Source organism: Haliotis rufescens, unplaced genomic scaffold, assembly GCF_023055435.1.
Source record: "Haliotis rufescens isolate VD_foot unplaced genomic scaffold, xgHalRufe1.0.p SCAF_8, whole genome shotgun sequence".
Taxonomy (NCBI): Eukaryota; Metazoa; Mollusca; class Gastropoda; order Lepetellida; family Haliotidae; genus Haliotis; species Haliotis rufescens.
This window is the reverse complement of record NW_025964372.1, coordinates 19,716,175-19,732,868: the sequence shown is the minus strand read 5'-3', so window position 1 is coordinate 19,732,868 and position 16,694 is coordinate 19,716,175. Positions and strand designations below refer to the sequence as shown.

At 39.9% G+C, this 16,694-nt stretch overlaps 1 protein-coding gene across 1 annotated transcript in view; it reads left to right on the top strand.

Annotated features, from left to right (window-relative positions):
* LOC125376812 overlaps window positions 1-13,126 on the top strand; it is a 28,068-nt gene extending 14,942 nt beyond the window's left edge. The window contains exons 3-8 of the mRNA XM_048388831.1: window positions 2,974-4,182; window positions 5,114-6,292; window positions 7,226-7,282; window positions 8,114-8,170; window positions 8,715-8,811; window positions 10,706-13,126. Coding sequence (XP_048244788.1) covers window positions 2,974-4,182; window positions 5,114-6,292; window positions 7,226-7,282; window positions 8,114-8,170; window positions 8,715-8,811; window positions 10,706-10,907 — 2,801 coding nt within the window. The 3' untranslated portion in view covers window positions 10,908-13,126. The remainder of the gene's footprint in view (window positions 1-2,973; window positions 4,183-5,113; window positions 6,293-7,225; window positions 7,283-8,113; window positions 8,171-8,714; window positions 8,812-10,705) is intronic.
* The last annotated feature ends 3,568 nt before the right edge of the window (window positions 13,127-16,694 follow it).

The following is a 16,694-nucleotide window of genomic DNA, read 5'->3' as shown; positions in this document are numbered from 1 at the left end:
ATTGCTAAAAGCGGCGTAAAACCATACTCACTCACTCACGCACTACATGTACGCGCATGAACAGAATCACAGAAACCACTTGAACATAATACCCTTCAGATTCAAATTAACTGTTTAAGCATCACTTTCAAATCTATTATATTATATTATATATCAACTGCTCGTATTTTGCTCTGCTATCTGCTGCAATAATAAAATGTTAAGGGTCGTGTCCAAACGATATTACCACATTAATACACGGAAAAAATATGTTGAGGTATAAAACTGGTGCTTAAGCTTTAAAAGGAACAGAGACTATTGAGACTTTTTACTCAGGAATTGACTTTTAAATATTCTGAGGGTAGCGTATGTCGGGGCGAGGATTATTTATATGTTTATGGAAACGTAATTATGTGAATTATCCCCTAAAACAAACATATCTGTTCATAACACAACAGTATAGTCATTAGATTATAAAAAGCTTCAACACATAACCAGCAAGCATATAAACGTGTGAGGGAGTTAACCCACATGCTTAAGTATGTTTATAGTTTCACGTCATATTCACATTCTTTTCAGTATACTCCCTAAAGCCATTTGTAACTTAAAAATCTGACAGCCATTCAATGCAGTGCGTCGAGGAAATCAGGGTTAAAAATACTCAGCATAAACGGAAACCTTCAATGGTCTGTGGATAAGTAGGTCTCCTCGCCCTATGTGGTTGCTGCACACTAACGAGCCATTGCTGTCAATATGACGCAGTTAAATTACCCAACCATTGAAATAAATGCTATATATTTGTCAAAATGGTAATCTTCCATTTACCTATGACCGAATATTTAAGAACGTAAGAAACATAGGATAAATCTAAACCTTGTCATGCACGATTTCAAAAGAAAATGTGTTACCTGTTGATCACCAAGTCTTTACAATGCATTGAACAAGGCTCTTGCAATTTCGTGGGGTGTAAAAAATGGGCTTTTTATTTTCTAAACCTTTATGCACTTTTGAAAATATTTATCAGTTCACAGCGTTCTGATATGTGTCGCCGTAGTCATATTGTGTGGGTACGAGTCCTACTTACGACACATTTTTTCCTACTTTTTAAAATCATTGATTTGCGTGTCAAAATATAAACAAAATACTTCTGTTAACTCTTTGTTTACATTAATTGAAATAATGTAGAACCAGATAATTGTTGGACGACCCATTCGTGAAAAATAATGGATCGCCTAAACATCATATAAAACAGACGCGCCATCACTGGTTTTCAGTGATCCATTCATATCTTTTTCATTACTGCTTAATTTGCTTTTTACGTCCAGTGGAATCTGTTTCGGTAGATAAGTGAAACTGACGGTTTGAATTACAAATATAAGTGAAACAATGGGACCTTCAGTTAAGTAAATACTTGTTGATATTTTTGGGATTTTATTCGAAATCATTGGCAGTCTGCTGGAGTGACTTCATATATTTTGCTTCTCCAGCCATAATTGCTAATATATTTGGGTATTAGACAAAATGTAACTAACAACAATTTAATAATGTTCCCTATGGGGATTACGGTTGGAATAGGTCCACAGTACCACATGCTTGTAAAGCGGGGACCGTGTGGTCAGTATCTGACTGGTAATTTGCTTAGAATCGCCGAAGACTTGGGACGTTGATTATGGCGTCAACCAGTGCTTGACTTAGTCAGATTCGATTATTAACAGGTTGACGTGACATAGCTGCAAAATTGTTGTTTGTTTATTTGTCTGTTGGTGTGAAAAGCAATTGGCACTCGACAACATGCAATTATCCAAGTCACCGAACCTGTCCGCCCGATCAATACAGTCGCCTCTTACGACCACCATAGGTTGCAGGGGACCTATATATTCTATACCGGAATCCGAAAGACAATGTTAACATACTATGTATGATAACATAGTAAAGTTGTTACGATAAAATGGCTGATTTTTACGGGAAGCCCACGTGGTAAAACCTGGTGCAAACCACAACAATAATTGTTTTCACAAAAGATATACCAATCTGTAGAGCAATCATGTCATTCCTTTCAGGTGGGTCTGCTGGCGTGACACAGTGTCGGCCTGACCTAGATATTTCTTCTGGGGTTTGTCTGGAGCATGTTTGTTTCAAACAACGGGTACCCGGAACAGACATTACACGGATGTATGATGGTCCAGTCGTCTGAAGCTCCATATTTCGTTGTGCAGAGTTGCGTCCCATAGGCGCGCCAGATGCTTATGATTGTTAATGATCCCAGATTCGCCCAAGCTGTCTAAGAAATATAATATGTCCAGGCATTATCTGTTGTCTATAAGACGATGCTTTTAAGGCCATGAATTAACATAGTAAGATTAAGAGGGCGATGCTTAAACACACATTTTTCGATTATATTATTGTCTTGTCCTATGATTAATTATATTAAACTTTACATGTTTTTAACATTATACATCCACAGACAGGCTCGTCTAGCTAATAATAATGAATGTAACAACTGTTAGCTATTACGTTTAGTTAACTTACTATTACATATTTTATTTATCATAACAGATGCAAGGTAATAATTTACGCAACACCCTAATCCTTCAAAGATTTATCAACTAGTAATATTTTTCACATGAACAAAACGTAAAGGGACCAAGATACATGCCAAAATGCAAAAGTTATAAGTGATCAATTACACCTTGTCACTGACAAATTTCGAGAGTTCCCCTCAATTACTGCTGAAATATAGAGATTAAAATTCAAGTGTTTGTGACGACACTTGGAGATTACCTTTGGTCAGAGACGGACATTATTCAAACTGTTTCAACATTGACCCCCGCAAAAGTCAGGAAAGACCTATTTGAGTTGAGGGCATGGTCTTACTGAGGGGAGTGGTTAACGGGTACGGCACATCTGTGGCCTTTTGATCTCGCCTCCACCCATGACATTAAATATTCAATACATAATGCATAGATGTAATGTTGTGTTGAATTGACTCAACAGGTGAAGACTCCTTGGTGGCTCTGGCATATAAAGGCAAAGACTCGTACATAAGGTACATAGCCGGAGAAACCGGGGGCCTGGTGGAGATACAGAATCCACACTTCGCCTACAGAAAATCCAGTGTATTGGGTCCCTTCGAAGGAGATTCAGACAGTGTAAGCGATAGGATGCAAATAACGAGAGCTATAGAAAATAAAACTGTCGTTATTAGAGCAAGTGACGACGCTGTAACCGTTGTGGTAGAAGCTGACTGTGTATTCTCTCCTCTCCCAATATCTGACCTTGGGACCAAGTACATTGTACCTTCCAGTCTTGCACCTAACAGTAATTATCAATCCTTGCTGCTGATAGCTGCACACAACATGAGCACCAATGTTGATATATCCTTTCGAATGAAAAAAGGAAGTGTTAACTTTGTCAATAACGAATACAGTGACGGCGATACTCTGTCTCATAAACTTGACCCATATCAAACGTTGATGATGTACACCCCACATGATCTGAATGGAACGGTCATTAACAGTGAACACAGTGTTGCCGTCTACAGTGGTATAGACTATGCCTGGAATTACACTGTGTATGACCAGCTACTGCCAGTCAAGCACCACGGACAGGAGTATGTTGTTACTGTAGATGACACCAAGCTGGAGCTGCAGATCATCAGTGAACACAGCCACGTGCACATCACGTTCAGTACCGGGGCCACAGTCTCTACTGGTGAGCGTCGTCTCTACACCCGCTCAATTGAACAGGGAGAGAGTCTTCATTTCACCACCACACGCCCGGTACTGGTGACACTCAGTAGAGCGGATGGTTACAGCAGTGCCTTCACAACTGTACCACCTATACACTCTTACGTCAAACAGAGAGGTTACTGGCCTCACTCTTACGCTACACGGAGGGGTTACTGGTCTCACTCTTACGCTACACGGAGGGGTTACTGGTCTCAAGAAAACAATCTAAATACAACATTAAAGATAATAACTGAGAGATCAGCGACTGTGCTTTTTAAAAACGAACGACCGTACAACCGTCTGACATGGGTTGATATTCCAGGCAGCAGATACAAAGTTGGCACACTGGTACAGCAAGAACGAAAAACATTTCGTCCTACGATCATTTCTAGTGACCTCCCCTTCACAGCTCTGTCATTCTATAACGGATCGGTCTATAATATCGGCTACCGTGTGTCTGCAGTACATGATTTAGGTATGTGGCACAGTTTCATCATGATTATCAACTCACAATGTTTTGAATACACTGACGTAGGTTTATACCGTATGGCGTGTGTAGTTAGTACATGTGTGTAATGTTTTCATGGTCTGTCCAGTTGTCTGGGGCGCCGCTGTGTGGAGTAGATTCCGCCTGCTTATATTAGGATTAATCTTTGTCAGTACCATGTCACTGCTTATAGATGTCATACAACTTGTATACTCCTTAATAAAAGCGACGAATTCCTTTCTATACACACAAGAAATCTCTGTTAAAAGCAGAGTCGACTGTACCATTCCGACAGTGAAAATGTGTTCATGAATCACTATCAAATAGTGATGATACCACGTGTTCGTAAAAGGTGAGCGCATCTCGCCAAACCGGTGGCATCCGTCACCAACACATGAAAAACCGGGAACATATGGTGCAAGTCAAAATTACGAATTGTATCAGATTGGAAATATCCTCCACATGTCTACAATAAAACTGAAGCCTTGAATTTTGTAATCTTGATAAAACAACTTTTGAGCAAGAGTCGAATAAAGTTTTTAAAAATCTTTGCAGAAAGGGCAGGCTCGATTGTACCTCAAAAGTTGTGAAATGTAGACACCAGAAACCTTCGGAATTTCATCCAACATTTAGCTCACATGCCTTGATATTACTGAACTATTATTGAAAACGGAGTCAAGCACTCATTATTGCAAATGGTTATAAGCTACCCACTATATTTTTATTTTTGAAAAAAATACTTCATTGATCTGTGGTTGTAAGGAACATGTGGTTGTTACTGGCTCCTTTTGGCTATTGCCTATTGAAATGCTTTACTTAAAGTTGCATGTGACATCGGTGCTAGAGAAGATACTGGTATTACTGTTTCATTCACTTATCATCAGGTTATCGAATACAGAAACAGTACTATGCCTTACAGATCGAAGTTACTTGATGGCACTGCCAGGAAACACTGGCCACACACACCACCACCATATCCCCCGGATACTCGCCAGTGCAGGGAACACAGGAGGCCAGTGGCAGGTACAGGATCCCATCTCCGGGCGCGTCTGGTCTCGAAACTTCAATCCTTACAACACAGACTACTTTTACCAAATATCCAATAGTGTAATGCTTTTCCTTGTGCATGTGAGAGATGGTGCTATTCATATCAGAGGGGGAATGAACTTTTACACTTCATTCTCTGCCCTTCCTGTGTCCGCACTAGGCACCAAGTACATCATGTCTTCCTGTCTTCCTCCTACTGGCAACATATACGAGTACACCTACCTATCAGTTTTAGTGATAGCCACTCACAGCAGGAAGGCGGATGTTGACATCATCTTCAGACTGGAGGGCCACGTCACCTATGACGGCAGAACGTACAGCGACGGTGACACCCTCAGTATGAGATTAGATAGATATCAGACTTTCTCCATAAACAGTTCATCTGATATGACCAGAACTATCGTTAATGCCTCGGAAACAATAGCCGTCTATAGTGGAACATACGTTATGATCCGAAGTGTCTTTGAAACCTACGCGCAATTATTGCCTTTGAAATATTATGGCAGTGAGTATGTTCTTGCGATCAATGATTCTGACGACAAGCGACAAGGGTTGTCATACCAACTTCAAGTTCTTACAGACCACAGTGACACGAGCATCATGTTTAATAACGGTTCCTTGGTCTCAATGGGTAAAGATGGACTGTATCGTAAACAATGTGGAAGTTTCGACACTTTCTACTTCAACACCACAAGACCAGCCATGGCCACATTGTGTGCTGCTGGAACGCATTACTATACTGATGGGTTAATTGTAGTACCACCAGTAACCCTCTACTCTACGCAAACAACACAACAAGTCCCAGGCGTCATGCAAATATTGACATATCAAGAAAACAATAATTTTCAAGAAACCCACAAGGTTCACTCTACAGTTTCCAGTCCTCCAATAACATGGAAGAAAGTGTCAGGTACAAGATTCAAAGTGGGAACATTATCAGGTGGTTCATACACAACAACTATCCGTTCTAATTATTCTTTTGCTGTCCTTGGATATCATCACTTTACTATATACAACGGAGGATACAATTTTAGGACATATCTTGATGCAGGTAGGTCTTTTAGTGTATATTTTTATGTAAAACATAAATGCCTACATTCGAATGATGCATTTATTTGTTTTGTAGGTAAGTCCTTCAGTTCTTCCCTTGGATTCTACCTTCTTCCATGTATAAGGGATATTCTTTGAAGCAAGAATCAACAGAATTCGTATTGCCATTTGAGAACAAAGCCTGTCATGATGTGTTCATTGCGATGTTGGGATTCCGGGTCAGAATGGTTTTTAGATGTACCTTATGTACTGTTGCTCATAGTACCAGTCACTGGCTTGTTTTGGTTCAGACTAGAGTATGTCCAGGCCGCCAGGGTATAGCTGGAATATTGCTGTGTGCGTCGTTAAACAACAAACAAAGTATAAGTCGATTACAATGGTGTCGGGTAGTCGAGATGTGTGACTTGGCTGTTTATTTATAGGCTACCGTGGAAAAGCAAGCATTTCGCTTATTGCAGCGTTAAGCAACGTATACTCAACTCTATTATTACCATACTACATTTTAAGTGTGTTAAGGGAATTGAGATTAAAATAGTTGTAGATCCCCCACAAACAACTTTGTCATTAATGTGTAACAATCATTGTACGGATTGGTCATATGTACCTCAAGTCGTGGAATACATGGCTATTGCATTCAAATCAGCTCATTCTGTATGGTTTAACATATGTACTGCTCGGTATACTTCCACGCTTGTGTCAGTTATCAAGACAATACATACATTGAATACCTTCACTGAATCATTCCAACGACCTCTACGCCAGATGGAATTGGAAACAAGTTAAATACAGGAGGTTCCTTACAAGGTGAATGTTAATTGTTTTTCCTTTTTTCGTCGGTCGTCCACCACCTACCATGTTTATCCACATCCCACTTTGCCATGAGATTTCCCAAATGTATATTGATACATTGAACAGCTTCACTTATTCGTTACAGAGACCTCTACACCAGATGGAAGTGGAAACAATTTAAATACAAGTGTTGCTTTTCAAGGTGAATGTTTAATATTATTCTTTTTCTTTGGAGTATGAACCCTCATAGAGTGAGGGCCAAACTGTATGTTTGACCTATCAGGTTGGTGATTATGAAGATGTGTCAAATAGATACGCATGTAAATGCATAGATTGCTGTGGACCGTCACCGTCACTCCAGACACGGATAGAGTCGGTACAACGATCGGCCTAGTTTGGATGTACGTTTCTTCGTTTTGTTAAATAGGATGGGTTACTGGTGAGGATATTCCTGAACGATCGTGCAGCCAAACTCTCTGACGTTTGTCAATGTATGTATGTATGTATGTATGTATGTGTGCTAGGGAATTACGGGGGTTCCTACCAGGAATGTGTAAGTATAGATAGATAGAGTTAAGGTCAAAATAGTAGTGAAATACTGAATACTACATTTCAAATTTGTCTTAAACCTAACTATCTCTTTCTTCCGTATGTTTTAGGGGGCACGGGTGGCCCAGTTGTCTAAGGCGCCGCGATTCGCTGTGCAGAGTTGCGTCCCTTGGCCACACCAGAAACCTATGATTGTGGGTTCGAATCCCGGTTCGCCCCGATTATGTTTCTAGATTTGTCAGCACCTTACCCGTGCTCGTGGGTTTCACCGAAGTGGTAAACGTCTGAGACCTGCATCACTTCGGGCTTTCCTCCCACATTAAGCTGACACGCCGTGACATAACTGGAATACTGTTAAAAGCGGCGTTAAACCCAACTCACTCACTCTATATGTTTTAACATTTATACTGCTTGGTATACTTCAATGATTGTGCCAGTTATCAAGACAATACATACATTGAATACCTTCACTGACTCATTCCAGCGACCTCTACGCCCAATGAAAGTGGAAACAAGTTAAATACAGGAGGTTCCTTACAAGGTGAACGTTAAATGTTATTCCTTTTTTCGTCGGTCGTCCACCACCGACCATGTTTATCCACATTCTACTTTGCCATGAGATTTCCCAAATTTATATTGATGTATTCATTATGCGGACCTGTTTCCGAGCTGATCATAAACGTTACCAGCATCATAGTATAGCACTTAAACACTCGCGGGTGGCCCAGTCGTCTAAGGCGCCGCGATTCGCTGTGCAGAGTTGCGTCCCTTGGGCACACAAGAAACCTATGATTGTGGGTTTGAATCCCGGCTCGCCCCGATTATGTTTTTAGGTTTGTCAGCACCATACCCGTGCACGTTGGTTTCATCGAAGTGGTAATATAAACGTCTGAGACCTGCATCACTTCGGGCTTTCCCCCAAATAAAGCTGACACGCCGTGATAAAACTGGAATACTGTTAAAAGCGGCGTTAAACCCAACTCATTCACTCTGTATGCCTTGACATGTGGCCTCTTCAGAAATATAACAGTCCTTCGTTTTTTACAAGATGTCACTATTTTAAGAGAAAAATATATTCATTTCAGCAGACGGTTCGAACAACGCAGCACTGATCGTGGGGATAATCTTAGGGATCGTTATTGTGGCTCTCCTGGTCGCCTTTATGTCATATGTATTCTACATGTAAGTGTTTAAATGCTTGTAGTTGACTGAGATTTGTTTCTCAAGCGTATTTGTTCTTAGATCTATAACAACGTACATTTATTACCGAATTGGGAACACAGTACAACAGATAGTGAAGTATGACAGTCAATGATTTGACCGCGAACGATCTTGAAGGAGGATAAGGGTGAGATGGGAAATTTCAAAGTTATATTTTTGGGATCTGTAGTGCGTACTGTCGCCACTCAATCATTCACTCAACGAGGCATACTGAGTCTCCCACTGGTGATTTGAGGAAGTCTGTCCCACTCCTCTTGCAGTGCCTAGCCAAGTTCAGCCAACATGGTCGGCGACCTATGACGTCCTCACACGTCTCCCTAACCATGTCCCAGATGTGTCTGGGCTTATTGCTGGAAGTGACATTCTGTGGATGTTGTGCTGCTCGAGGCTAGCACTGAGCATATCAAAACGTTACCAGCGACGATCACCCCAATTTTGACTTTATGTAAACCATTGACCTCTTTTGGGTATATGGCGATTTTTAAGGGACGGAACAACACGTGGTCGTTGAGCATAGAGATGAGCTGTATGAAGGCGATGTCTAATGGTCTGACACGTAGCTCGTACACCAGTAGCCCGAAGTTTGCAGCAATTTGATTCGGCGTTTGAGCTAGATTTCGTAGAGCCTAGTATCTCCCCCTGAATGGGGACGATTGTCACATTTGGGATATGCTGGTACCTGTTCTATAGTCTGCTAATCATAGACTGTGAAACGTCGAACGTTGGTCACTGTGCGCTGACTTCTGAAGGTTTCCATCATGCTGACAGCCCGTAGACGCTTCGCGCCTTGCAGACACCGTACCGCTAGTGCATACACAAACAATGAATGAAATCAAGTACATCGCAACTGATTGATAAGCAGAGTCAATGAATAGACAGACATAGATTGCCAGAAATAATGATCCATAGAGATTAATCGACCTTCCATGAAAGTGACAGAATCGGAAACGATACCCCGTGTACGTGTGCGACGCTACTGTGTTTCAGACATTAACGCTTTAACAAAGGATTTTTGTCGTCAAGATGTGCTCTAATACTGGTATTAACATTTATATCCATGATCCCTTACTTTTCTTAAGAATATAATTTATGAAAGTGATCGCCCATAATTACCATTCAGCGATTGAAAAAATAAACAAAATCAAGTTGGTGTTGCTGTACATGCAGCCAGTAGCAGCATATATGATTGCTGTAAGTAGGTACTGTGCCTGAATCAACTCGAGGATGAACCGTAAATTCAAGATCTCAGAAACAGCTCGCGTTATCCTGCTCATCCGGTAACTTACATATTTAATAGTGGAGTACACAGAACGAGATATGTGTAATGCTGTAGCGGTATCAGTCGTAGGATATATGCGTGATGAAATCCATTAACTATTTTCTTGAACACGGAAATGGATAGGATATAGAAACTATTTCAAGCCCGTTTAAGTATCATATATCTGTCAGTAACAGATTTTAAAAATTTCTGGCATCATAAGCATATGCTTATTTATGTTTTATTGATATAAGTGTCTTAGTTACTGTAAGTCATGTAAATAAACAAATCGCTTCTCAGTTACAGTTTCAGCTACCTGATTCGATTATTTTGTTCAACCCACCTCAAACATAAACCATTACAAACCGCCATTTAACTGAGCAAACTTCTTTGTAATACTCACACACCCTGCACTGCCTGACACTTTAGCCCAACCCCTTCCCCTTTCACGTCCCTTTGTCTTTCTGGCCAGATAAGGTACTCAGATAACCTCTACACTGGACGCCTAAGAAGTGTTGGGGTCACTACACATATATTCTTCATATGTCTTAAGTTCGATTAACTACAGTAATTTTTGTGACTGTTTCTCTTTTTAAGCCGCAAGAACACAGTTAAGAGAGTTGCAGAACAAGGCGCCGATGCTCCCTCGACCTCCAACATCTACACGGTGCCTGACAGTGTCGCTGAAGGTGCAGCAGGTGAGGCCACCTACACGGAGCTGACAACTAACTTCACACCTGTCGACGTCAGCATCGCTGACAGTTCTGCCACATATGTCAATTTCGAAGGTGGAAAATAACTCGAAACAATGCAAACATGAATGAGAACAGTCTGATTTACTGTTATCGAAACCCATTCTGAGACATTTAGCTGTCTTCTTGTCAAATATACATTCTTTCAAACACACTGACTAAACATTCATGTCATAAACACTCTATGATCTGTGTACATATGTTTTATTTTCATAAGAATATATCTTAAGTCTTATTCATGTGAATATTCAGAGTTTATTTAACAATTAGGACATGTATCAGAAGACACAAAGAGCTTTGATTGCATTACATTAAATTTCAAAAGGTAATTACTGTCGTATTTAGGTGGGGAAATTGCATCTGCTACAGTTTGTGTAAAGTACATAGCATCAACCAGGACAAGATTCACGTACATAGCTGGCCCAAACAACTGAAATTTATAAAACACAGAATGAAACATTTCAATGTGTTCTTTGTCTTCAAAAACAATCCCATTTAACTAATATGTTTTGAGAACTGTCAGACGGGGGAGTATTTATTGAACGGGTTCCAGACCCAATGTGGTTTTATTTATATCATCATGTAAAGTAGGACCATTCACAAAACCGCTACAACTTGTTGAAGATGGAAATGGTTTCTTCGTTTCTATTTACGAGTTGATTAAATCGGAATCTATGAAAGGCTGCTTTCACTCACCATAATTAACCAAAATTGCTTTGTGCATCCCCGACCTCTACTCATTGGAAAAGGAAGAATGAATTTTGGAAACAAGATTTGTGAAGCCTCATTTTAGGGTTAAGTGTACCATTTCACGCACTGGGCTACAATTGTGAAATTAGGGTATCGATTTGACAGCAGTAGAGATTTTAATACTTTTTTATTTTGGTGTAGCAATTTTGTATTATATTTGTTGTGTTGTTTTTTTATACTTTTTATTGTTGTTGTTTTGGGTTCGTTTTGGGAGGATTTCTTTCCGGGGGAGAGGGGGTACATTTTTGTACATTTTCTTGATAACATACATGTAGATGCAGTTTAAGAACACACTATTAATTGTTTCATCATTGTGGAAGTAGTAAACTGGATGCTTTTCACAGATTGTTTGGTTTAGGGTTTGTTAACAAGTGTAAGCATTCATCCAAATAAGTTTCAAATGAATGTTTAATGTGCTGAGCATATTTTCACTGCTATACAATGACTAAATATTATATTTGTTACATATGTTTTTTTAAGATAATACATTTTCAGCTAGTATTTGTAAACATATATTAAGAGGTTATGTAAAATGCTCAACATAAGACTTTTCAGCATGCTCAAACCGACTTGATTACAAAACAGTTACATATGGCGGTACTCGAGGAAGTCTTTATGAACTGGTCCCATCTGTATTAATTGCTTTGTAGATATTGCATGGTTGCGGGGATCATTCACGATAAGGCTATTTGGTGTTACGGGGCGTGCATAAAGCATCTCTCTTCAAAAACACATTTCAAGTTGTTGTAGTGAGTATCCCTGACATCCATTTCAAGGAAAAGCACCGCACTGGGGTTAAATCGATGTTATTATTTAGTTATGTTTAATTCCAGAGTTTGCAGAGTTCTATACCCAAGCTGTGTGACTATATTGATATAAGCAGGACAGGGCAACACTATAGCAGTCTCAAGCTAGATTTTATTTTTCAGTTTTCTTAAATTGGTTACTTGAGTTACCAGTGACAGTTTGACAGTGGTTAAATTGTGTCACATACGGTGATGTGGGAGGATAGCTTTAACTGACGGTTGAAGAGGTTTAATTCTTGACTCTTTTTGTGTAGCAACCTTTCATTGTATTTGACCATGTTTCTTATGATTTCATTGTTTATTGTTTACTTATACGATACAACATTTAAAATACATTCTAATAATTATTTTTTGTTATATGTGTAGTTTTGTCATTCATCCATACATGCACATCTTTATATCTGATATATTGGTATTTCTTTCATTTGCGAGAGGTTTTTTTTAAATTTAAAGACCACCCCTTAAAAAACATTAAATCACCCTTGATGCTTTTGAGAGATGATTTTTGTTTAAGATCTGATGTCTTCACATGTATTAAATTTCATGAAGCTTTGTAAAGTTGTGTTTCTTTTGGAGATTTCTCATTGTTGTCATTGATTGTCATTACCATAAAAAATAGCTGGAACCATAAATAATTCTTAAATGTTTCATTTTCTTAGATTTAGCTTATTTCCATCTTTCAATAAACTTTCAAAAAAGTATGAAGCGACGTTCATCATTTGTAACAGCTGCGGGGTACTGCAGACTCAGGTGAAACATTGACTTCCCTCTGCGTGTGTTTATGACAAATGCCACCAGTGGGTCCTGGCATCATCACCATTTGACAATGATTTAGAAACACATGCTCATCATATAGACGGAAGCGTACAATGTATTTTTCTTTCAGCAGAAGTTTCTTGTGATTAAGGCAAAGGCGTTGTCGCCTCTATATTATTGTATTAAGATGAGGAAGATGCGGTTAGGTGTGATGTGATTACTTGAGGAAGGAAACGCAATCTGGTTGAAATCAAAATGGATCAATGCATTCAATAACAGGACCAAAACCGAAGCATACACGTTACAGATAAAAGCAACACAACCATTTCCATAGTCAGAATCAGGTGCCAGCGAAAAGTCAAATGCAAAGGCTGGTCATCAATTGTTCCCCCGAACTTAACAAGGGAATATTCAGGACAGGTAAAAGGTAAAAGGTTATTCCACTCGGGACGTAGATTGGAATACATATAAAAGCTCGTTTGATAGTGTGGCTGACGGGTTTAGTGTCACTGAGTGAGAGTGCATCCAGCAGGAGGGAGGTCAGCAGCCGTGTCACCGAATGAGAGTGCACCCAGCAGACGGGAGTTCAGCAGGCATGTCACTGAGTAACAGAACACCCAGCAGAAGGGAGGTCAGCAGCCGTGTCACTGAGTGAGAGTCCATCCAGCAGAAGGGAGGTCAGCAGCCGTGTTAGTCAGTGCGAGTACACCCAGCAGAAGGGAGGTCATCAGCCGTGTCACTGAGTGAGACTACACACAGCAGAAGGGGGGTCAGCAGCCGTGTTAGTCAGTGACACTACACCCAGCAGAAGGGGGGTCAGCAGCCGTGTTAGTCAGTGACACTACACCCAGCAGAAGGGGGGTCAGCAGCCGTGTTAGTCTGTGAGAGTACACCCAGCAGAAGGGAGGTCAGCAGCCGTTTTAGTCAGTGAGAGTACACCCAGCAGAAGGGGAGACATCAGCCGTGTTAGTCTGTGAGACTACACCATGCAGAAGGGAGGTCAGTAGCCGTGTTAGTCTGTGTGACTACACCCAGCAGAAGGGGAGACATCAGCCGTGTTAGTCTGTGAGACTACACCCAGCAGAATGGAGGTCAGCAGTCGTGTTAGTCAGTGAGACTACACCCAGCAGAAGGGAGGTCAGCAGCCGTGTTAGTCAGTGAGACTACACCCAGCACAAGGGAGGTCAGCAGCCGTGTCCATGAGTGAGACTGTAATGTGTGGTCTAAGTAAGAGAGTTTACGTGCGCCTCAGACACTGTTTCGAAATGTATGTTCTTGGTAGTGGGACTCAACATATGCTCCTTGTTGTCCGATACGTTGAAAGTTTACTCAGAAACCACAGGAATAATAAGGCTTATACATCACGCGTTCCAATCAATTATTATACCCGAACGTACGTACCTGTTTTAGATTACTCGGTCGTTTATGCAGAAAATGTAACATGAAATGGGAGCAATAAATATGTTCTGGTTTATTTCTTCATTTTTGTACATATCTTAACTTTGTTTTTACAATGCTTTTCAATTTTCTCAAAATGCGTATTTGGTTCTGTTAACTTCATCCCCTGACAGACGGAGGAAGTTGGACTTTCGCATGTATGTTTCTCCATTTGATTATTATTAATGCAGAAAATATTTGAATATCAAAACTGACAGCTTTTGATGTGTGTCTGTCTTTGTTCATATTTAAACAGTGCCGTGACACTACTTGCTGTATACCCTGATGCCGAGGACCAGGCAGGGTAACAACAAATACCATATTTAAGGGTCCTTTGGTATGACACGGCCGTGGATCTGATCACCGACCTTCAACTCTCCAGACAGGCGCTTTGTCTACCAGACCACGGAAATTAAAAAGGGGTGTTTCTGCTTCTTAGAGTTGTTCTGAGTATGAAATAACATTTTGAATTTTAATCTGACAAAATGGCAGAAATGGATATTTATTTCTATCGCGAAGATGTGTAGAAAGATACAGTTGTTTCGTGATTCCTTAACTATTTGCATTATGACATTACGTTGTGTTAAGTGAGTGAGTGAGTGAGTGAATATGGTTTTACGCCGCTTTTAGCAATATTCCAGCAATATCACGGCGGGGGACACTGGAAATGGGCTTCACACATTGTACCAATGTTGGGAATCGAACCAGGGTCTTCGGCGTGACGAGCGAACGCTTTAACTACTAGGCTAACCGACCGCCCCATGTTGTGTTAAGCTAAGGTAGGAGCTATCGTGTATAGCAAAACATGCAGTACACTGAAGGCTAGTCATGTTTCTTAGGTAACGACAGCCACGGGACATACACGCACACAACCGGAACAGAGCACCGCCTGAACATTTTTACATCGAAAAATTACGATTACGAGTCTATAATTCATTTGTAAAGAAACGTTCCAGTTTTGGGTGCTCTATGGAATTCCATTCAATCTTAATTCTGAAGCATCAAAGTTAAATGTACATTTTATTAAAACATTATTGCTTAGTTATAATCGATCAGATCAAAAAAGATATAAAAGATCAGTTTATACGAGCTTTAAATATTGATTTAGTCTTCATATTACAACGCGTGCGTTGTTATAAATAATTTGCATATTCGTTGATATACAGGACATGCCACGCACATGCTTGTTTACCAGTCAGCTAATTGACACATATATGGGAATATTCAAGGATTGTACAGGAAAAGTCTTAAGAAGTGTCAAGTGTTTAAAATTGTATTTAACAGAACAAACTAGGCTCCATCCTAATTGATCCTACAGAGGCAAGCAATCTTGTACCTAGTCTGCACTGGAAGCCCCACGAAAAAGCTAACTGGTTTTAGACCATACGTCGACACACCCAACATGTTGATAATTAATTGTCACAGACGAGGAAAACCACATAAGGAACGAGGAATATTATGTTGTATAGGATATTACTGTCAACTGTAACAAGGAAACTTGTTGTCGTAGTCAATAATGTGTCAGTGCTATCCAAATCCAGTTTCCATACATTTCTATTTGCTTGAGAACTATATGCGTCAGTGCAATCCAGAACAAGTTTCTATACATTTCTATTTGTTTGAGAACTATATATGTTACAGGTAAAATATGTTCCCATTTTGTTTATAAATCTCGTCAGTTATCCGTAATCAAATACTGATCAATGAATGCGTATGAGGAAATTTAACTCATTACTACATGTATGGTGGAATGAGAGGAAATGCATAATACGCTGACACCAATGTTCAGCAGCAAGGTTACAAATGATGTATTTGGTCGAAAACTCATAACGTGAAATATTTTATTTTACCTTTCTAGTTCTGATAGTTTGAGGAACTAAGATTTTCTTTTATGAACAATTCCAAAATTCCATAATTGTGGATGCAAGAACACAAAACTAATACTCGCATCAACAGGGTTTATTGCGTGACGTTTGACAGTTTACAGATTATACTTGGAGCCATGGCTTTAGAACGAAGGGTTACGAGTCGGTAACGAGTTGAACAGTTGATGAGGTTCAGAAAATTACAATAAACAATAGCTTT